Here is a 17,837-nt window from a genome sequence, read left to right on the forward strand (position 1 = left end):
CCGCTGCTTTGCGCTCTGGGCTCGGGGACGCGAGGCGGGCGCTCTCCTCCGGCTCCCGGCTCCTGGTACTGCGGCGCCCCGGGTCCCAGCTCCTGGCCCCGGCGCCTCTCGGTGGGAGGAGGGGGGTAGGGGGACCCGCGCTTGGGCCCCGGTCCCGCGCCCAGCCCCAGACCACGCACGCCGAGGCTCCAGCCACGCCGGGCTTGCGCCCCCGGGCCATGCAGAGGGGCCGGTGAGGGGCGCGCGGAGGCGGAGGAAGAAGGAGGGAGGCCGAGGAGGAGGCCGAGGAGGAGAAGGAGGGCGCGGGAGGCGGAGGATGTCGCCGCCGCCGCCACCGCCACCCCGGGGCCCCCGGCGAGCCTGACTCCAGACCCCAGGATGGAGCCAGTGCCGGGCGCTGCAGCGGCTCCCCGCACGCCCCCGACCAGGTATCGGGCGGGCCCTCGGAGTCCCCCGGGCGGGCGGGACCGGAGGGGCGCGGGCGGGGTGGAGACGCCCCTCAGTTGGGGTGGGGTGGGGATCGTGGCGGGGACACCGGCGGTGTGGTGGGCGCAGGAAGGAGCTGCCGGGGGCTGGGGGGCGGGGGACGGGGGCGAACGCCGCGATCACCCCAGCCCCCCCGCCCTCCCCCCGCAGGGGAGGGCGCAAACTTGGGGCGCACGGCAGCCGGGAGGTGCCTGGCTGCCCTCGGCTGCGGAGCGCACTCGGGGGCTGCGGAAAAGCCTGGAGACCCCGAGATCCCCGCGCCCGCTCCAACTTTCCAAACCAGGGCTGCACCCTGAGGCCGGGGCTGCCCGGGCCGCTTCGATAGCTCCCGATCCTGCCCTGCAACCGACTGTGCTATAATGACCGGACTCCGTTGGGGATGGGGCTCCCTGAAGGTGCAGAGCCCCCCCCGCCCCACGAAGCCAAATAACCCCGTCCTGTTCTCTCAGTAGGATGGGAGAGCACCCCCTCCCAGGCTTCCTACCCCCCCCCTCAGTGCTTGCTTTCACGGGACAAGCCCTACAACAGAAGCCAGGGGTTAAAAGGCCAAGCCGCAGGGAGGAAGGTGAGACCCCAGGGGCCTCTTGGGGGGAGGGTCCTTGGCCTGATGTCAGATGCCACCGTGTGGTGTCACCTCTCTCCACCCCAGGCCTGCCCTTCCTCTGGATGAGCTTCTTCAGCTCTGGCTGGTTCCCTCCGAATAGACGTAAGACACTATTCCCAAGCAGAAGGCTTCCGGGAGGTCTGTGCCCGGGGCACGGTGACCAGGGGACATCATCTGGCCATCACCTGACAAGTGGACACCAGAGTTGGGCAGGTGGATGCCCAGTGAAGGACAGAAATTCAGCCCCAAACGTAGTCTGGAGGGCTGGCAGGAGCCTGAGGGGCAGCGGTGGAGGCCGGAGATGGAGGCTGGCACCGGGGCTGGGAAGATAGCGTTTTTTTTTTTAGGCAGGACCAGGATCTGTAAGAGGCAAGCAGGTGGCGTCCCAAGTACCAGGTAGCCACCTGCTGGGGTTCTGCTGCCCCTTGGGTGAGGTGGGCTGTCTCAGGCAGACCTCACCTGGCAGGCAGTGCTCAGGCTCCAGTCTTTAGCAGCCGGGAGACACAGGCAACTCATGACCCTATTTCTCTTTTCCAAGTGCTCTCACCGTCATGACTCACCCTGGATTCACTGGGGAGGTGTCAAGTTTTCACCCCATTCCATTCCACACCCCCAACTCTTGGGTCTCCAGGGAGCTGCTGGGGGAAAGGTGGTGTGTGTGTGGGGGGGGTGCTTTCCCTTGCGCCTCACACCCCTGCAGGAGTCTGATGCTGGCTGCTGTAACTTTTACTGCCTGCTGCTGTCCAGGATCATGGTGGGTGATGGCTCAAGGCCAGGTCAAGGTGGCCTCCAGGAGGGGAAGGGAGGGGTGCACAAGTGACCGGAAGCCTCTGCTAATTACCCTTCTAACTCCACCAGGCCTTTGAAGCTACACCTCCCTGCCCCTTCATGTAACAGCTTCCATACGTTAATGCCAGGCCCCCTTTTCCCCCCATCCCCAAGTCTACCCTCCCCCTCCATTTGCCTCTTTGCTGGGCAGTGTCAATGCTTGGGCCCCATGATCTCCCCCCCACCCAAACACCCTCTGGAAGTGTGAGCTCCAGGGCAGAACTCTACCTGGTCCCTGAACCACCACTGACACCTCTGCCAGGTACAGGCTCCTGTTCAGAGGAGGGGTGCACTGTTCCCTGTTCTCCCCACAGAACGGTAGCTCTGGAGGAGGGTGGGGCTGAGGATATGGATGGAGGTGCGTGTGTCAGGTCGCCCTGGAGGAGCGGTTCATCTTTTGATTCACTGAGTCTGGAGGGACCCCAGTGCCAGGCCCTCAGAAGCCAGGGGAGGGGGGCAGGTCTGTGCCCTCTCGGTTCCTCCTGTCCATTCATGCCTCCCCCCACTCCATACTGTGGATCTTTCTGTACTTTCCCAACTCCACTCTGCACTGGTGTAGGGTAGGGAGCATTTGAGATTCATAATCTGGTTCAGAGAAGGTCCCGAAGCCCTGAGTCACTGTATGGTTTCCATGGAAACAGACTTGTTCGGAGGACTCGGTGCAGCGAGGCGGTGGTGGTGGTAGGGGGAGAAGGCAAACGTTCAGGAAGATCAGGATCACAAGTGTGGCAGGAGTTGGATCAAGTCCCCTCGGTGGGGACCATGGGTGGCCAAGGCTGTGACCTCTTTAAAGGAGAGATGGCCTTTTCTCCCCCTGCCTCAGCCTCCCCAGGAGTTGCTCCTCTCATGGACTTTCCGACTGGGTACCGAGGCTCAGGGCCACCTCTCAATGCCTCGGTTTCTTCTTCTTGTGACACTGGGATCACATAGGCTTATGAAGGTCAAGTGTGTTCATACGGGGAACCACACTGAACGTTGGGTGAGTGTTTGCAGAAACAAACCTTCTACATCCAGGTAGACAGGTGACTTCAGCTTTAGCTCCATCGGGGAGCACTGGTCACTGAGCCCCTTGGGATCAGAGTTGAGGAGGTGCAGTCAGAGATGGGCCTTCTCTGACAAAGAGAAGGGGTTGGGGTGGGGCAGGCCATCTTTGGTCCTGGAGATGCTGGACAGATCAGCCAGGAGTCAAGGAGTCCTGGCCAGGCCTCCCCCCCCAGCAGGGCAGCAACCTCTACTGTCTATTCAGTCAATGGGGTACTGCTTGCATGTCAGGGAACAGGCTCATGCAACCAGTGCCAGGCCCAGCAGCCCTGGGGAGCATGGCCTGGGGAGATTTGGGGTGCCAGTGATTGCTCAGTCTTCCTCCCCAGTCCTTTCCATCACAGCCCTCTGCTCCACAGTCCGTGGCCTCCCCCACCCCAGCTCTCCTGTAAGATGGCATCAGCTCCGAGCTCCCTAACCCTCCTGCCCGTTGTCGCTGCCACCTGTCAGGCGGCAAAGCTTCTCTGTGATGGATGGGACCGTGAGATTCTTGGGGTTTGCCTGTTCAGCCGGAACCTGAGCTTAGCTGTGTCCTCTTTCGGTCCCACCCCAGTCCCAGGGATGGCCTGGGAGCCTGGAACTTTCTTCCCCGGTTCTCCAAGAAGCCCTGCTGCTGCCCAGCACACCCCTGCCAGCTCTGTGTCCTGCCAAGGCTCTCCCCTGGTCTCTCTGGACCACTTTGCTTTCCTCATTGGTGCTTGCAGCACCTTCCAATTTAATCTCCTCTGCAAACTCCATTAGCAGACTGTTTACTCCTTCTCCCAGGATCATTAATGAAGATGTTAGATAAGGTGTGACCCGCAGCAGGGGCTGGGCAGCTCTGTCCCCACTTACCACCGCCCCCGTCCCCCCCCCCCAGACCTGCTCCTCTGGGCTTTTAGGTTCCATGACAACTGCTTGGGGCCAAGTCTGTTTGAATTAATTTTATAAGGATACTCAAGGTGCTGTATCAAATGCTTTGCTAAAAAAAAAACAACCAAAAAAAGTCAAGATATATTACCCTGCCTGCATTTCCTTCATCTACCCATCTTGTAATTCTATCAAGAAAACCATCAAGTTTGTCAGGCATGATTTGTTCTTTATAAATCCCCACAGTGCTGCGCGGGGGCACAGGGCTCCCCGTGTTTTCTAAATGTTTAGAGGTCTTCTCTTAGGTGTTGGCTTCTTCATGGGAACTGTGGGCTGGGAATGGCTGGGAAGGGTGGCTCCTTCGCAGAGGTGGGGAGGAAGGCTGAGCCTCATCTCTCTTTCTCTCCAGATGGAGTCTCTGTGGTCCCTGTAGTATGCTGGGGAGGGGGCAGGGTGGACCCTAGAAAACTGGAGGAAGGGGCCTGTGGTGCTGTTCTTTAAGGATCTACAGATTAGTCCCCTGCTGCTGGTATTCTGAAGGTAGGTAGTGTCCATGGAGAGATTGTTTGGCCCCAGTCACCACTGCCAAGATTTTTCTGAGCCTGATCTTTCTTTGAGTCCTGGAGCTGGGTATGGCTTCTGCTTTCCGAGTGCTGGGACACCCAGAAGATAAGGATTCCCAGGGCTGCAGGTGTAGAATTGCTACCGGCTGTGATTCTCCAGATCCCAGGTCATTCCATGCAGGGTCTGCGGAGCTGAGTGGGTGGATCAGCTGTTGCCAGACATCAGAGGGGAATGGATGAAAGCCTGCAGGAGAGCGTGGGTCAAGGGAGGACTCACACTCACATGCCCCACTGCTGGAATTCAGTTCTTTACTGTGTCCTCTCTGAGCCCAAGTCACTCAGCCTTTCTGAGCCCTCACCTGTGAAGTGGACACGCCTGGGTTGGTACCCTAGGTTTGCAGAGGGTCCCTAGGCTTGCATGACAGGTCCTCACCACAGCTCACAGGGAGACAGCTGCACTGTCTCATTTCAGAAGTCCCCTGGCCATGTGCCCATGGGTCACTTGTGGCCCTCCCTTATGCTTATCCAGGACAGAGGGCCGGTGCTGCTGTGGTAGTCTGGCATGGGTGTGTCCTTGGGACCAGCTACAGGCTGGGCATAGGGTCTGGGCAGTGTGGAGCAGGAAGCCTTAGCTGGACCTTAAACCCAAACCCTGTGTTCTATTCCAGACTGTTTAGGGCCAGGTGATTGTCAAGAGAGACTAGGGGTCCTCTGGCTGCAGATGACCAGGGCATTTCTGGACTCCTTGGCCACCAGCCTTCTTGCATGTCCCTCTGCTTAGCCTAGCCCCAGAGCCCCATGTGGGGCCGTGTGTTTGGGCAGTCTCCGCCTGTTGAGGTGGACATGGCTCCCATGGCCATTTGTGATCAGCAGGGAGGGATGAGGCCCTACAAAGTGGTGAGACAGCACAGACCCATCTGTGGGCCAGGGGGTGCCAGCAGGAAGGGCCTCAGCTCCCAACCCCACCAGGAGACCCTGTTGTCCCCGGCCATCCCTCCCCCCACGCCATCCTCAGAGATGCTCAGTAGGTATTGAATGAGCTGATACCTGGGTTGGCAGTGGGTGTTGAGGTCAAGACTGGCACCAGGGTGGCTGGGGACCTTGGGGGGCCACCTTGGCACTGATGCTCCCTGCCCCTTCCCTTCCTGTGTCCCTAGTACTGGGTGATGCCCCTGCTCTCAGATGGCCTGAGCTTAACCTCTGGGTTTGGGGTCCTCACAGCAGAATTGGAATTCTGGCCTCAATGCAGACTATTCCTGCTGGGATACAGGCCACACTTGTCCGGGGCACTCTGTCGTCACGTGGGAGAGGTGGCCATGAGACGAGGAGCTGTGTGTGTGTGTGTGTGTGTGTGTGTGTGTGTGTGTGTGTGTGTGTGTCTGTCTTGGGATATTGGCTCCTGCGGCCTCACCATCCCATGCAATCCATGTGAGACACCAGTGTCCCCGGCCTCCCTGCCTCTACCTCTCGTTGCCTGCCATCAGGTAAGCCTTATGTAGTTGATCCAGAGGGCAGGTGGCCCCTCTCCCAGTATTTAGCAGCAGCTGCAGCAGCTGGGAGCCAGTGCCCCTTCCTCCCTCCTCCTGTTGATGTTTTCCCATCCTTGAAGTGGGAAGGATGGCTGAGGCTCCAGGATCCAGGGGGTGGGGCCTCAGTACTATTCCGACTGCCTGTGGCTGTTGGGTTGGGCTGGGGGTGGGGGGTGAGAGGGGGGAGAGACAGGAAACCGGGGCCTTTCCGCCCTGCACTGGAGCAGTAGAGTCCCACCTACCGCAGGCTGGCCAAGACATGGATCGGCCTTCTGACTCATCCCTCCACAGGAGCCAGCACACTGGGGCCTTGTGTGAGGCTAGGAGGGCAAATTGCTCCTCATTCCTAGGAGGATTTTTCCTGCCCAGCCAGCCAGGGGCAGGACAGCAAGGTATCTGCAGGCGAGCGGGCATGCAGGCCAGGGAGCATCTGGGGAAAGGAGGCCGCAGTAGGCTGTGAGCCTTTCCTGGCCAGGACTGCCTGGGACCCAGGGCCAGTGACTGGTGGTTTCTCGGGAATTCACTAGTGATGTTCAAAGGGGATTTGGTTCTATCCCTGAGTCCAGGGATGTGAGGCCCAGGGACTCAACAGGTCTGTGTATGAAGCCCGTACACTTGTTGAGGCTCCAGCAGTGGTGGATGTGGCTCCAAAGAAGTACTTGTGCTTTCTGTGGCCCCAACCCCAGCTTCTCCAGATCATCCCCTCTTTAAGGCACGAGGCTGGTTACATGTGGGCACACTGCCCACACTGAAGTCCGCAGCCCTGTGAAACTTACCTGGGTGTTTTATTAGGAGATCTGGAAGTTGTGGCTCATAGTAGAGACATCTTGTACTGGGTTGTCTTAGAAATAGCCAAATGGCTCTGAAGCAGATGCTTTCCTCTTTATCTTATGAAGCCCATGAATCATGTAGATGAAATATTTCTCTTTTCACATCGACTGCTGGGAAACTCTGATCCAGATGTGTAGTCTACAAGTTGCTGGGCTCTTATATGCTAATCTTGTTCCTGTGTCTCTCAGATTTTATATTCTTGTTTTCCCCTGGCCTCTTATTTATCACCTTGTTTTCCTTGGGAGAGGAAAAAAAAAAAAAGCTCTTGCTGTTGCTAGTGTGTGTGTGTGTGTGTGTGTGTGTGTTAGTCTTAACTAAACAAACATCTATGGTGGATTAGGGTTGGCCACTGCTGACCTGGGATTAGGCATTTCCTCCCCTGCAGTCTCCATCCAGCCAACTCCTCCCTCCCTGTCTAGTCCCCTCCCCCCTCCTCGCTCTGATGCTTGGCACCCCAGGCCAGGGGTCCCCCCTCATCCCAGCTCCCCGTCTCACCAGAAAGCTGAAGTTCAGCTTTCCTCTGCTGTCCCTCCCTCCCTTCACCTCCTGTTTGTTTGTTTTTTTAGAAAAATACTTTAGAGAGAAAAGGCTAGGACAGGAGTGATTTTTCCAAATGGAGCTTCACAGCCTGCAGCCCCTACTCTGTCCTTACTGCCCCCCCCCCCGCAGGGGGAGCACAACTCCAGGAGACAGCCTGGTGCTTTGAAAGCAGGGAGGGGAGGATGGCAGCCGAGTGGAGGCCTCACTGCCTCACGCTGGCCTCAGCTGCCTCTCCAGCTCTTGCACAGGGGTGGCTTCACTGAAGATGCTACACTGAGAGCCCCAGAAGCTGTGTGTAAACTGGCAAGGACTTTCAGTGTTTGATTGTGTGTGCAATATATAAATGTACCCCCTCCTTCTTTCTTTATTTTTTTTTAACAAAGCAATGATGGCAGCCATTCACCTCCTGCTCTCTGGCTCTAGCTTCGTGCCCCTGTCACCCTTGTCTGCCTGTCTACACCAGCCTATCTCCAGACAGCTAAAGGACCACCCCAAGGCAGGTCAAGGAGGAAAGGGGGGGTCTGGCCTCTAGGGAAGAGAGGAGGGCCTATGCCTGGGCTCCAGGAGGCCCAGGACACTTCTGGATATTGTGTGTGTGTGTGTGTGTGTGTAATTGTGAGCATAAGGAATAGTCTTTTGGGGGAAGAGGGATTGTGTTTCTAAGGGGTGGGGCATGGAGAAGAGCAGGAACCACGTAGGGCTCCTTGGGGAGCAGTCACAGATCAGGCTGAGGGAGACAGAGATACCGATTTCTTTAGAAACTGATTGTTAATGTAGGGTTCCCCATTTTTGGTGACAGTAGTGGGTGGCCGAGGCCTTCATCACTGGTTCTATGGAAAGAGCTAGAAATGAGAGGTTGGCAGCTGAGCCCAACGTCAGATCACTCCGTCCGTCGGGGACAGGCCGAGGCTGGGGCGCTTTTTGTTGGTGATTCAGTGCAGCGCTCTCTCCCCTGCCCCCGGAGGAGGCCAGGCTGCCTGTTGCTGCTCTCCTCGTGATGTGGGGCTGAGGAGGTCCCTGGGGCTGCACAGAGCAGAGGCCATAGCTCAGGTGGGCATGCCATTGTCACACCACAATACCACCTGCAACATCAGTCCCCACCTTTCCACCCTACTTCAGTTGCAGACACCAGGCCAGGAATTTAAACACAGCAGAGGTGCAGGGCTACGAAGCTCACTATAGCATATGGCCACCAGAGGGCAGCAGGAAAACCACTGCAGTGGCCTAGCACAGAAAGGAAAACACCTAAGGGAGAGGGCCCTGGGCAGAAGGAAGGGAGAGAGACAGGGCATCGGTCTGGCTCACTGTCAGATCTCACCCTGTGGGCTGCAGGATGACTAGTTCTGAGATGCTTCTCCAAGACAAGCAAAGCTGTCACCAGTGATGATAACATCAACGGACTGCTTGCTTCTCCTGTGCCAGGTCCTGCATTAGCTAACTAGTTGTCACACAGCCTGGTTTTAATGAAACCCATTTTTTTTTCAGATGTGAAAACAGAGACCTAAATTAAGAAAATCTAGCTGAAGTCCCTTAGCTTATACATGGTTGAGCTGCTGGGATCGACAAAGCTGGTGCCAGAACCCATGACCGAACCATGAGATTGTTGGTATCCCTTCTAGTTGTTGGCTATTGACCTAGTTCTTAACAGCTCAACTAGGGGTGTACTCCTTCTTTGGATGGGGAAGCAAGCTCAAAGACAGCAGGTCCGTCACCCAGGTGCGCATACCTGCTGAGAGACAGAGCCCTGGATTCTGAATTCGAGTTTTCCAGTGTAGCGCTTACTCCCTGAGGACTACCGGAAGTCTGAGCCTTCTCCTGGGAGTTCACCAGTTCCCCCACCTTCCAACAGAAAAGACACATTTGGGGCTTCTGTGACCACGCTTTGATCTACCAAGGTAGCAGGAGGCCAGGGAAGAGGTTGCTGGAAACCCAGAAAAGGGCCTGGGCTCCACAGCCTGACCTAGAGGGTCAGTCTGACCACAGCATGAAAGAGTCTTATTCAATGGCCAAGTCTTCGCTGGGAACTACAGGACCTGGGAAGTCCCGGGGGGCCGCTGGTTTCCAGGGCAGATGCCTTGAGCATAACAAAGACACTTGGCCAGCCCCAGGCCTAGCTCTGCCAGGCTGGCAGAACAGCAGGGGCACTTCCAGGAGATCCTGACTTCGCCCCACCTTCCCTTCCCTGTGCCCTGGCTTTGCCCTCCCTGGGAGGCAGATGGCAGCCTGTGGCTCGGCCTTCATCCTCCTCTCCAAGGTGCCTGAGCTGTGCCCTGCGAAGTGGAGCCTGGCTGTTGTAAAGAGGCTGAGGTTACCGATCAGAGCAGCAGCTTGTATCCTAGCCTTCTGCTTCTCTAGGTTGGGCAAAATAGGGAAATTAGGGGTGTCCTCCTGGATAAGGTGTTTTTTTTTTGTTGTTGTTGGTCGTGGATCTGGACTCTGGGCCTGGGGACTGTCCCTCAGCTCTTCAGCTCAAGGCTAGCACTCTACCACTTGAGCCACAGCACCACTTCTGACTTTTTCTACTTATGTGGTGCTGAAGCATCGAACCCAGGGCTTCATGCATGCAAGGCAAGCGCTCTACCACTGAGCTACCTTCCCAGCCCAAAGTAGTCTTTTGTGAAGACAATCCAGGGTGTGTTCTGTCTTTAGAACTGGAACCCTACAGTTCGGGGAAGAGTCTAAGGGTTCATTTTCTGTCTTGGGGGTGGGGGAGCAAGGGGCTGAAATACCAATGGAACCAGATTGTACATCCAGCAGATAAATGATCTGGGGCTTCACAGCCTGTGGTGAGGGTGGGGTGAGAGCATGTCTGGCCTTCCCTGGTTTTCTTTTCTCTGCAGTGTGTGGGCCTGGGCCTGACATCTTGGATAGCTGACAGGTCTCTGTGGGTAAAGATGTCAGAACACAATTGTTACTGACCCTGCTATTGCAGGCATTTGCTGCCTGTTTTGCTTCTGGATGGGCTCCGGTGTTTATCCCTGGTCACGTGGGTATGGCAGGCCTGTGCTTGGTAGCAGGGGCAGGAATCAAGCGGAGAGGCTCTTTCCAGCCCCACCTTAGGGGAGTGGCCTCCTCTGCTGCCGTGGGCTAAGTCAGGGTGGGATGGGGTGGACTACACATCGAGACTGCCCCCTTCTCTATTTGTACCACTTGGTAACCCGGTACCAGTTCCTGTAGATGACCAAGTTTCCGATCATAGACAGGACCCATTGCTATCTCTGCCCAGGCTCTGTGCCCTCTGCAAGGTGGCAAAGGCTGCACTTGGCACATTCAGCTGTTGGTAGAGAGACCAGAGCCTCGGCCTGGATCTGACCCAGACAGACTCTAGTCTCTGCCGGTTCTAATTTGTTTATACCTATTTGTTTATTTCTGGGCCTTAATTTCTCTATCCAAACAATGGGACTGAAGACCTTGGTGCTAGACACTGAGGGAGCTGATCCAGGCAGGTGTACAGGTTTGGGGAGTGAGGATGCACTCAGCTGGCTCCCAAAGGGGTCACAGCAAACCATAAGTCATGGGAAGGATATTTGAAAAGTACCTAAGTTTACCCTTCATGAACTAATGAAGGCTCAGACCACATAGCATGGGGACAGAACAGACTCGAGTCTCAAACAGGCTCAGCTCCCGCCTTTTGATGTTCCATGCTCTTGCATGGATTCACTAGTGGGCTGTGGGGCCATGCATTACATGCATGTTTAAAGGTTAAGGAACAGAAAGCCTTGGAGAAAGAAAATGGGCTCTGTTGGGGGTGAAAGCAGATGGGAAAGCCAGGTGGTGGTGGCTCCTGTCTGTAATCCTGACTACTCAAGAGGCTGAGACCTAGAGGATATCCATCCAGGGCTGGGAAGGTGGCTCAGTGATGGAGTGCTTGCCTTGCATGCATGAGGCCCTGGGTTTGATTCCTCAGCACCACATAGGCAGAAAAAGCTGAAAGTGGTGCTGTGGGCTCAAGTGGTAGAGTGCTAGCCTTGAGCTGAAGAGCTGTGGGGCAGCGCCAGGCCCAGAGTTCAGGCCCTACGACTGACCCCCCCTCCAAAAAAAATGTTGGAGGACACCCATCCAAAGCTAGTTGGGGCAGAAAAGATCTTGAGATTCCATCACCAACTAACCAGCAAAAGCTAGGCTTGGAAACATGGCTCAAGTGGTAGAGTGCCAGTTGTGAACAAGAAAGCTGAGCACCGTGGGAGGCTGAGTTCAAAATCTTGGTACACACACACACATACACACACAAACACACAGAGCACATACACACACACGCACACATACACAGAGCAGGTGGTGAGCTCAGGCAGGTCCTCTTACCATGCCATATAGATTTTGAGGAAAGAGATCAGCTAACAGAGATGAAATGCTCAATCAATATTAGTGTTAGGTACTAGGGTTTGAATTCAGAGCCCTGGGCTTACTAGGCAGGTGGTTTACCACCAGAACCACACACCCCAGCCATCCTGGTCTTCTCAGACTTGGCAAAGCGTTTCAGGGTCAGGAATGCCTCCAGTTCATTTCTTGCATCTGATTTTAGGTAGCTGCTGTCTTCTCTTCGGTGTGGTTGGAAGAAGCCCTCTGGCTAGCTGTCTTTTCAAAGTCTCCCTTTGGACCTGGAAATCTAGGGTGAGTCCTCCCACCCCCACCATCCCCAAGTCACTGAACAAGTTGAATTCTAAAAAGCCTGGCTTGTTTTGTTGATTTCAAATGCAATACTGATCTGGGCTTTCATGATGGGTCAACTGTGCATGCAGGCCAGCCAGCTCCTGCCCGCCGGGCCCAGGTGTGAGCAGCAGGACTGTGGTTTGTTGGGAAGTGAGGGAGGTGGAGAAGAGGGATATAGTCTAGAGTTTAGGAGGCCAGGTTCAGGGACAGACATGGCACTGAGTTTGTTGGCATCCTGAGTTATTGATAAATCTGGGGGGAAGCAGAGGAGGTAAGATCCTCATTGCCTTAACACTGGGGGCAGACTGTAGGCAGCAGAGTGCAGAAGAGAAGACTTGGAGAGGGGGGGACACAGAACCCAAACCTGCCCTCATAGCCCTGCCTCTGTCTCTGTAGCCTGCTGACCCCAGGGCTGCTGCACAGGCTTGCAGTGCTGGCTGGCTGCCTGCTAGACCAAGGGAGCTGGCAGCGGAGACTCCCCGGCGTGGAGCGGCCCCTCTTTGGTAAGTGTTGAACCTCCTGGCATTCAGCAATGAGAACCACCCTGGTGCTTTCTCAGATCCTGGCAGCTGAGCTCCTCCATGTGGGGGACACCTGCAGGATATCCTGGAGTCCTGATCCGAACTTCCCTGCCCTGCTCTAGGAAAAGTCTCTTCCTGTCTTCCTTTCTGTGGATAGATGGTCTGTAGGGCCAAGAACAGGAAGACTGGCAAGGAGGAGTGAGGTCTCAATTCCCTGGACTAAGAGATCTTTTCAGGCCAGGTCGCTATGCTGGAGGGAAGCATCTCCCACAGGGACTAACCCTGCTTGTGGGGAGGGTTGCTTCTCGTGGCCCAGGGACCCCACCCTTGCTCTAAGACCCAGTAGGAGCCCAGCAGCCCACTTCCGGAAATGTCACCCTCTGTCACACATTGGAGGGTGCTTGGCACAAATGGCCTACCATCTCTGGTCTAGCTGGCATGGATGAGCTGCTGCTGCTGCTGGCTGCTCACCAACCCTGGGGTGCAGAGGTGCATGCTGCCTGGGGACTTGGGATCACAAAGGACCAGGTGGGTCCTCTTCTTCCCTTGGGCTGAGCAGAGGGCAGAGAAGATGTCCACCTGGGGAAGTAGGTAGCAGGTGGTAGCCAAAGGGAAGGCTGAGTTGAGGGAGTGTCAGCAAGAGTGCAAGGGATCAGTTTGTTCAAATGTTTGAAGCTTCCAAGAGTCCTGCAGAGAATGGCAGTCAGCCCAGCGGAGAAGCTGCCTGGTCAGGCCTTCAGGGGCGCTTGTGGGGTTTCTGAGCGGGAGTGGGGAGACAGCTGTTTTCCTGGGTCTTTCCCAGATCCTTGGCTGGTGAGAGACCCCACCCACCCTGACCCCTTTCCTCCCCACCGCCCCCTCCTGCCCACAGACCTCAAGATCTGGAGTGGCAGCCCCATGAAGGTGCCCAGCCATGCAATGTTCCTGGAAGGCCGTCCTCCTCCTCGCCTTGGCCTCCATTGCCATCCAGTACACGGCCATCCGCACCTTCACGGCCAAGTCTTTCCACACCTGCCCGGGGCTGGCCGAGGCCGGGGTGACCGAGCGGCTATGCGAGGAGGGCCCCACCTTCTATAACCTGTCCCGCAAGACCCACGTCCTCATCCTGGCCACCACCCGCAGTGGCTCTTCCTTCGTGGGCCAGCTCTTCAACCAGCACCTGGACGTCTTCTACCTGTTCGAGCCCCTCTACCACGTCCAGAACACCCTCATCCCGCGCTTCACCCAGGGCAAGAGCCCCGCGGACCGGCGGGTCATGCTGGGGGCCAGCCGCGACCTCCTGAGGAGCCTCTACGACTGTGACCTCCACTTCTTGGAGAATTACATCAAGCCCCCTCCCATCAATCACACCACCGACCGGGTCTTCCGCCGCGGGGCCAGCCGGGTCCTGTGCTCACGCCCGGTGTGCGACCCCCCGGGCTCCCCGGACCAGGTCCTGGAGGAAGGCGACTGTGTGCGCAAGTGCGGCCTGCTGAACTTGACGGTGGCCGCCGAGGCCTGCCGGGAGCGCAGCCACGTGGCCATCAAGACGGTGCGCGTGCCCGAGGTGAACGACCTGCGCGCGCTGGTGGAGGACCCGCGCTTGAACCTCAAGGTCATCCAGCTGGTCCGGGACCCGCGGGGCATCCTGGCTTCCCGGAGCGAGACCTTCCGCGACACCTACCGGCTGTGGCGACTGTGGTACGGCACGGGGCGCAAACCCTACAACCTGGACGCGTCGCAGCTGACCACGGTGTGCGAGGACTTCTCCAACTCCGTGTCCACCGGCCTCATGCGCCCGGCCTGGCTCAAGGGCAAGTACATGCTGGTGCGCTACGAGGACCTGGCCAGGAACCCCATGAAGAAGACCGAGGAGATCTACGGCTTCCTGGGCATCCCCTTGGACAGCCACGTGGCCCGCTGGATCCAGAACAACACGCGGGGCGACCCCGCCTTGGGCAAGCACAAATACGGCACCGTGCGCAACTCGGCAGCCACCGCGGAGAAGTGGCGCTTCCGCCTCTCCTACGACATCGTGGCCTTCGCCCAGAACGCCTGCCGGCAGGTGCTGGCCCAGCTCGGGTACAGGATGGCCGCCTCGGAGGAGGAGCTCAAGAACCCCGCCGTCAGCCTGGTGGAGGAGCGGGACTTCCGCCCCTTCTTGTGACCCGGGTGCGGGGCGGGGGCCGGGGGGCACCGGGAGGGGGTGCGCGTGGGGGGCGCGCGGCGCCGGGTTGGATCACACGGACCATTTTTAACTGTTGCCTTATTATCCCCGCTCCCCGGCCCCCTCTGTACCCCACTTCCACTCCGCCCATCCTGCCTTTTGTGTCTCTTCCCCATCCCTGCCCTGGGGAGGGGGGAGTCCTTCTCCCCTTTCCCCTCCCCCTTTGCTCCCCCTTTTTTGTCTCTGAAATTTGCACTATGTCTCTGGAGGGCCCCTGCGAAGTAGGGGTACGGCCCCACCCCGCCCCGTTCAGACGCAAGGGTGTGGGGGGCTCGGTGTGGACCATGTTTACAAGCTCCCCCTGCCCACGTTCACAGGGGCACGAGGGGAGAGGCCCCCCAACACAACGTGAGCTCTTTTTGTGTGGATGAGTGGTTCGGGGGTGTTTTGTAGTTTTGCGAGCAAAGGACCACCTCTTCTCTAGTTTCGGAAAGGGGTCTATCCTTCCCTGCCCTCCTCCCCCCCCAATCCCACCACCCCATTCTGGCTTCCTGACCCTGACTTCCCACTTTCTCCCCTGGAGCAGAGCAGCTGCCCCTCCTGCCCACCCTTGCCTGTCGGTGAGCAGGTTTTTACTGTGAGGTGAACGTGGACTTACGTTGATTTTTATTTTATTTTATTATTATTATTTGTTTTTTGCCAGTCTGTGATGATGCTGTTTGTTTGTCTGAGTCTTGTGGCTGCCCTGGAGCCAGTGGTGACTGCTGAATCTTTTAAAGTTTCTGATTGATCTTGGGGGTCCATCTGTAATATTTCTTTGTGCCAAAAAAGAAAAAATGAAAAAGAAAAAAAAGTGGATCAGTTTGCTAAAATGAACATTGCAATGCTTTATCTGTGTTTTCTGTAAATAAAAGTGTGCAATAATGTCTGAGTGTGACAGTGGAGATGATCTCAATGAGCCAGAGTGGCCCAGGGCTGGGCAAGAGGAGGAAGGAGGTAACCATGAATAAGCCTCATCAATTCACACTGATTTTTTTTTTGCAGGGGGTGGGGTAGGCGGGGGAGTTCAGGTTCAGATTCCCTTTTTGTCAGCTGAGACCATTTACCTGGTAGCCAGGGTGATCTAAGTGTTTACCAAGTGGCAGGGAGCGTGCACAGTAATAGAAAGAAAGGCTTGAGGATTTCCTGAGCCAATTGGTTCCTTCCTCAGGTGGGTGCTCTGGGGCAGGGTAGCTGGGGGGGGGGGGGAGGGAGGAGAACAATAGGGCAGGGTATGGCTCAAGTCAGAGGATTATCATCAACAATTCCAATCTCTCTCTCTTTTCTTTCTGTACCAGGGTTTGAACTGAGGGCCTTGCCAGGTAGATACCCTATCATTTGAGTCTGCCTCCAGCCTTTTTCTTTTTGTTGTTTTTTTTGGACAGGCTCTTGACATTTTGGCCTAGACTACTCTGGGTTACAATCCTTCTATGTACACTTGCCACATAGCTGGGATTACAGGCACACATCACCATGCCAGGTTTTTTGTTTTAATTGATTGAGATAACATTTCCTGAACATTTTGCTTAGCCTTAAACTTGAATCCTCAAGATCTCTGCCTCTGGAGGTTTGTAGGTCTGAGCCACTCTGCCTGATGTATGTTGGTATTTTAACAAATGGGATGATTTTTCCTGGTTTCCTGGGCAGGTGAAGTATCTGTTGTGTTGACTGCTCTCCCAGCCTTTGGCAAGACTATCAGGTTCATCCGAACAGCTTCAACAGCTCCTTTTCCAAGAAAAACAGCTGGTCACTGAGGTATTGGAGATCACAGCTTTGTTGGCTGGAATAACGGAGTGCCTGGTCATGGCAGCTTGGGGGACCTGCTCAGTCCTCAGAAAGGCTTTCTGAGGACACAGCCTCCTGGGATCTCTTATATATGAGCCAAGAGGACGTTGATTTGACTGAGGGAAGAGATGCCTTAGCTAATAGCAGCTTAATTAAGGTAGGCCATTTCCTTTTTGTATTTGCAATTGTGGTAAAATATGCATAACATGGCACTGTAGCCATTTTAAGTGTACAGTTAATGAAATACATTCCTAATATTGTACGACCATCACCACTTCTCATCTTGATAGCTCTTTGAAAGTCTGTGCCCTTGAAACAGTACCTCTCCATTCCCCACTCCTCCACATTGGTTTTACAGCTCCTTGGGTACCCTGTGGTCAGTTTTTGCAGCCACAGCTCTCAATTCGTTCATGTCTCCCTGTACCACATTGGCAGTAGCATTCTCCCACACTGTACTCTACGCTTAGCCATGGGTCTTACCTTGTGACTGGAGCAAATGTGAATCAAGCTGCCTCTTGGATGCTTCTGACTGCTATAGGTAAGAAACCCAAGGCGGCCTGCTAGAGAACCAAAGACCACAAGCCTAGGCACCAACGAGCCTTACCCAATGTCAACCACAACTTAGCCTAGGTGGTTGGAGGCACCTGACTCAGCCCACAGAGATTCCTGACCCTCAACATTAAAACATGGAGGTTATTTTAAGCCACTGAAGATTTGGAGTGACTTGTTACGCAGCAAAAGCTAACTGATACATGGGCCATTTTTCCATCCTGCAGTGGGGTCTGTTCATAGACTCTTCCTTCATGCCTGAGTTGTTCCTATTCCTCTCTTGGCCTAGTTAGTGTCTATTCATTCTTTGGATCTCAATAATCAAAACTGCCTTGGTTTGACCAGGTTATCTCCATCAGGGATCCTTATTGAGCTGGTTATCTAGCTTATAAGTCTGGATTATAGGCTCGTATAGTACCATGTACATCTCCTTTACTGAGTTTATCACAGTTGTAATCACCCCGTTTACAACAGGACCTGCCACACAATAGCTGTCCAATAAACCCTGGTTGGCTGGCTACACAAATGAATAACATAAATCAGGTGTTCCTGCCTGAGAAAAGACTTGCTTGTCTCTGGGGCCTTCATGCGGCACAGGTACAGCCTCTAATGGGGTCTGAACGAGACCCAAGGCAGCTAAAGCCCTCATAGGCTCATTCCGATACATTAGAGGAGGCCAAGCTGAATTTTGTCCCAAGAATCCACATCTTTCCCTCGGCAGTGCCTCTGAACACCAATTGTCACTGTTACCACCTGCCCTGTCACTTGTTATCATTTCCAAGACTGACACTCACTCGGAGAATGGTCAATGGACACGTGTACTTAATCGACCATTTACAAAGCTTCCGCCTCTGCCTGTTAGTTACCCAGCTGTTT

At 55.7% G+C, this 17,837-nt stretch overlaps 1 protein-coding gene across 1 annotated transcript; it reads left to right on the top strand.

Moving 5' to 3' along the window:
* The first annotated feature begins 11,819 nt into the window (after nucleotides 1–11,819).
* Chst1 (carbohydrate (keratan sulfate Gal-6) sulfotransferase 1) lies at nucleotides 11,820–14,589 on the top strand. The gene is made up of 3 exons (XM_013029986.1): nucleotides 11,820–11,882; nucleotides 12,332–12,424; nucleotides 13,314–14,589. Exon 3 carries the CDS (start codon nucleotides 13,356–13,358, stop codon nucleotides 14,586–14,588), a length of 1,233 nt encoding a protein of 410 aa, XP_012885440.1. The 5' UTR covers nucleotides 11,820–11,882; nucleotides 12,332–12,424; nucleotides 13,314–13,355; the 3' UTR covers nucleotide 14,589.
* The last annotated feature ends 3,248 nt before the right edge of the window (nucleotides 14,590–17,837 follow it).

Source organism: Dipodomys ordii, unplaced genomic scaffold (genome assembly GCF_000151885.1).
Source record: "Dipodomys ordii isolate 6190 unplaced genomic scaffold, Dord_2.0 Scaffold125, whole genome shotgun sequence".
Lineage (NCBI taxonomy): Eukaryota > Metazoa > Chordata > Mammalia > Rodentia > Heteromyidae > Dipodomys > Dipodomys ordii.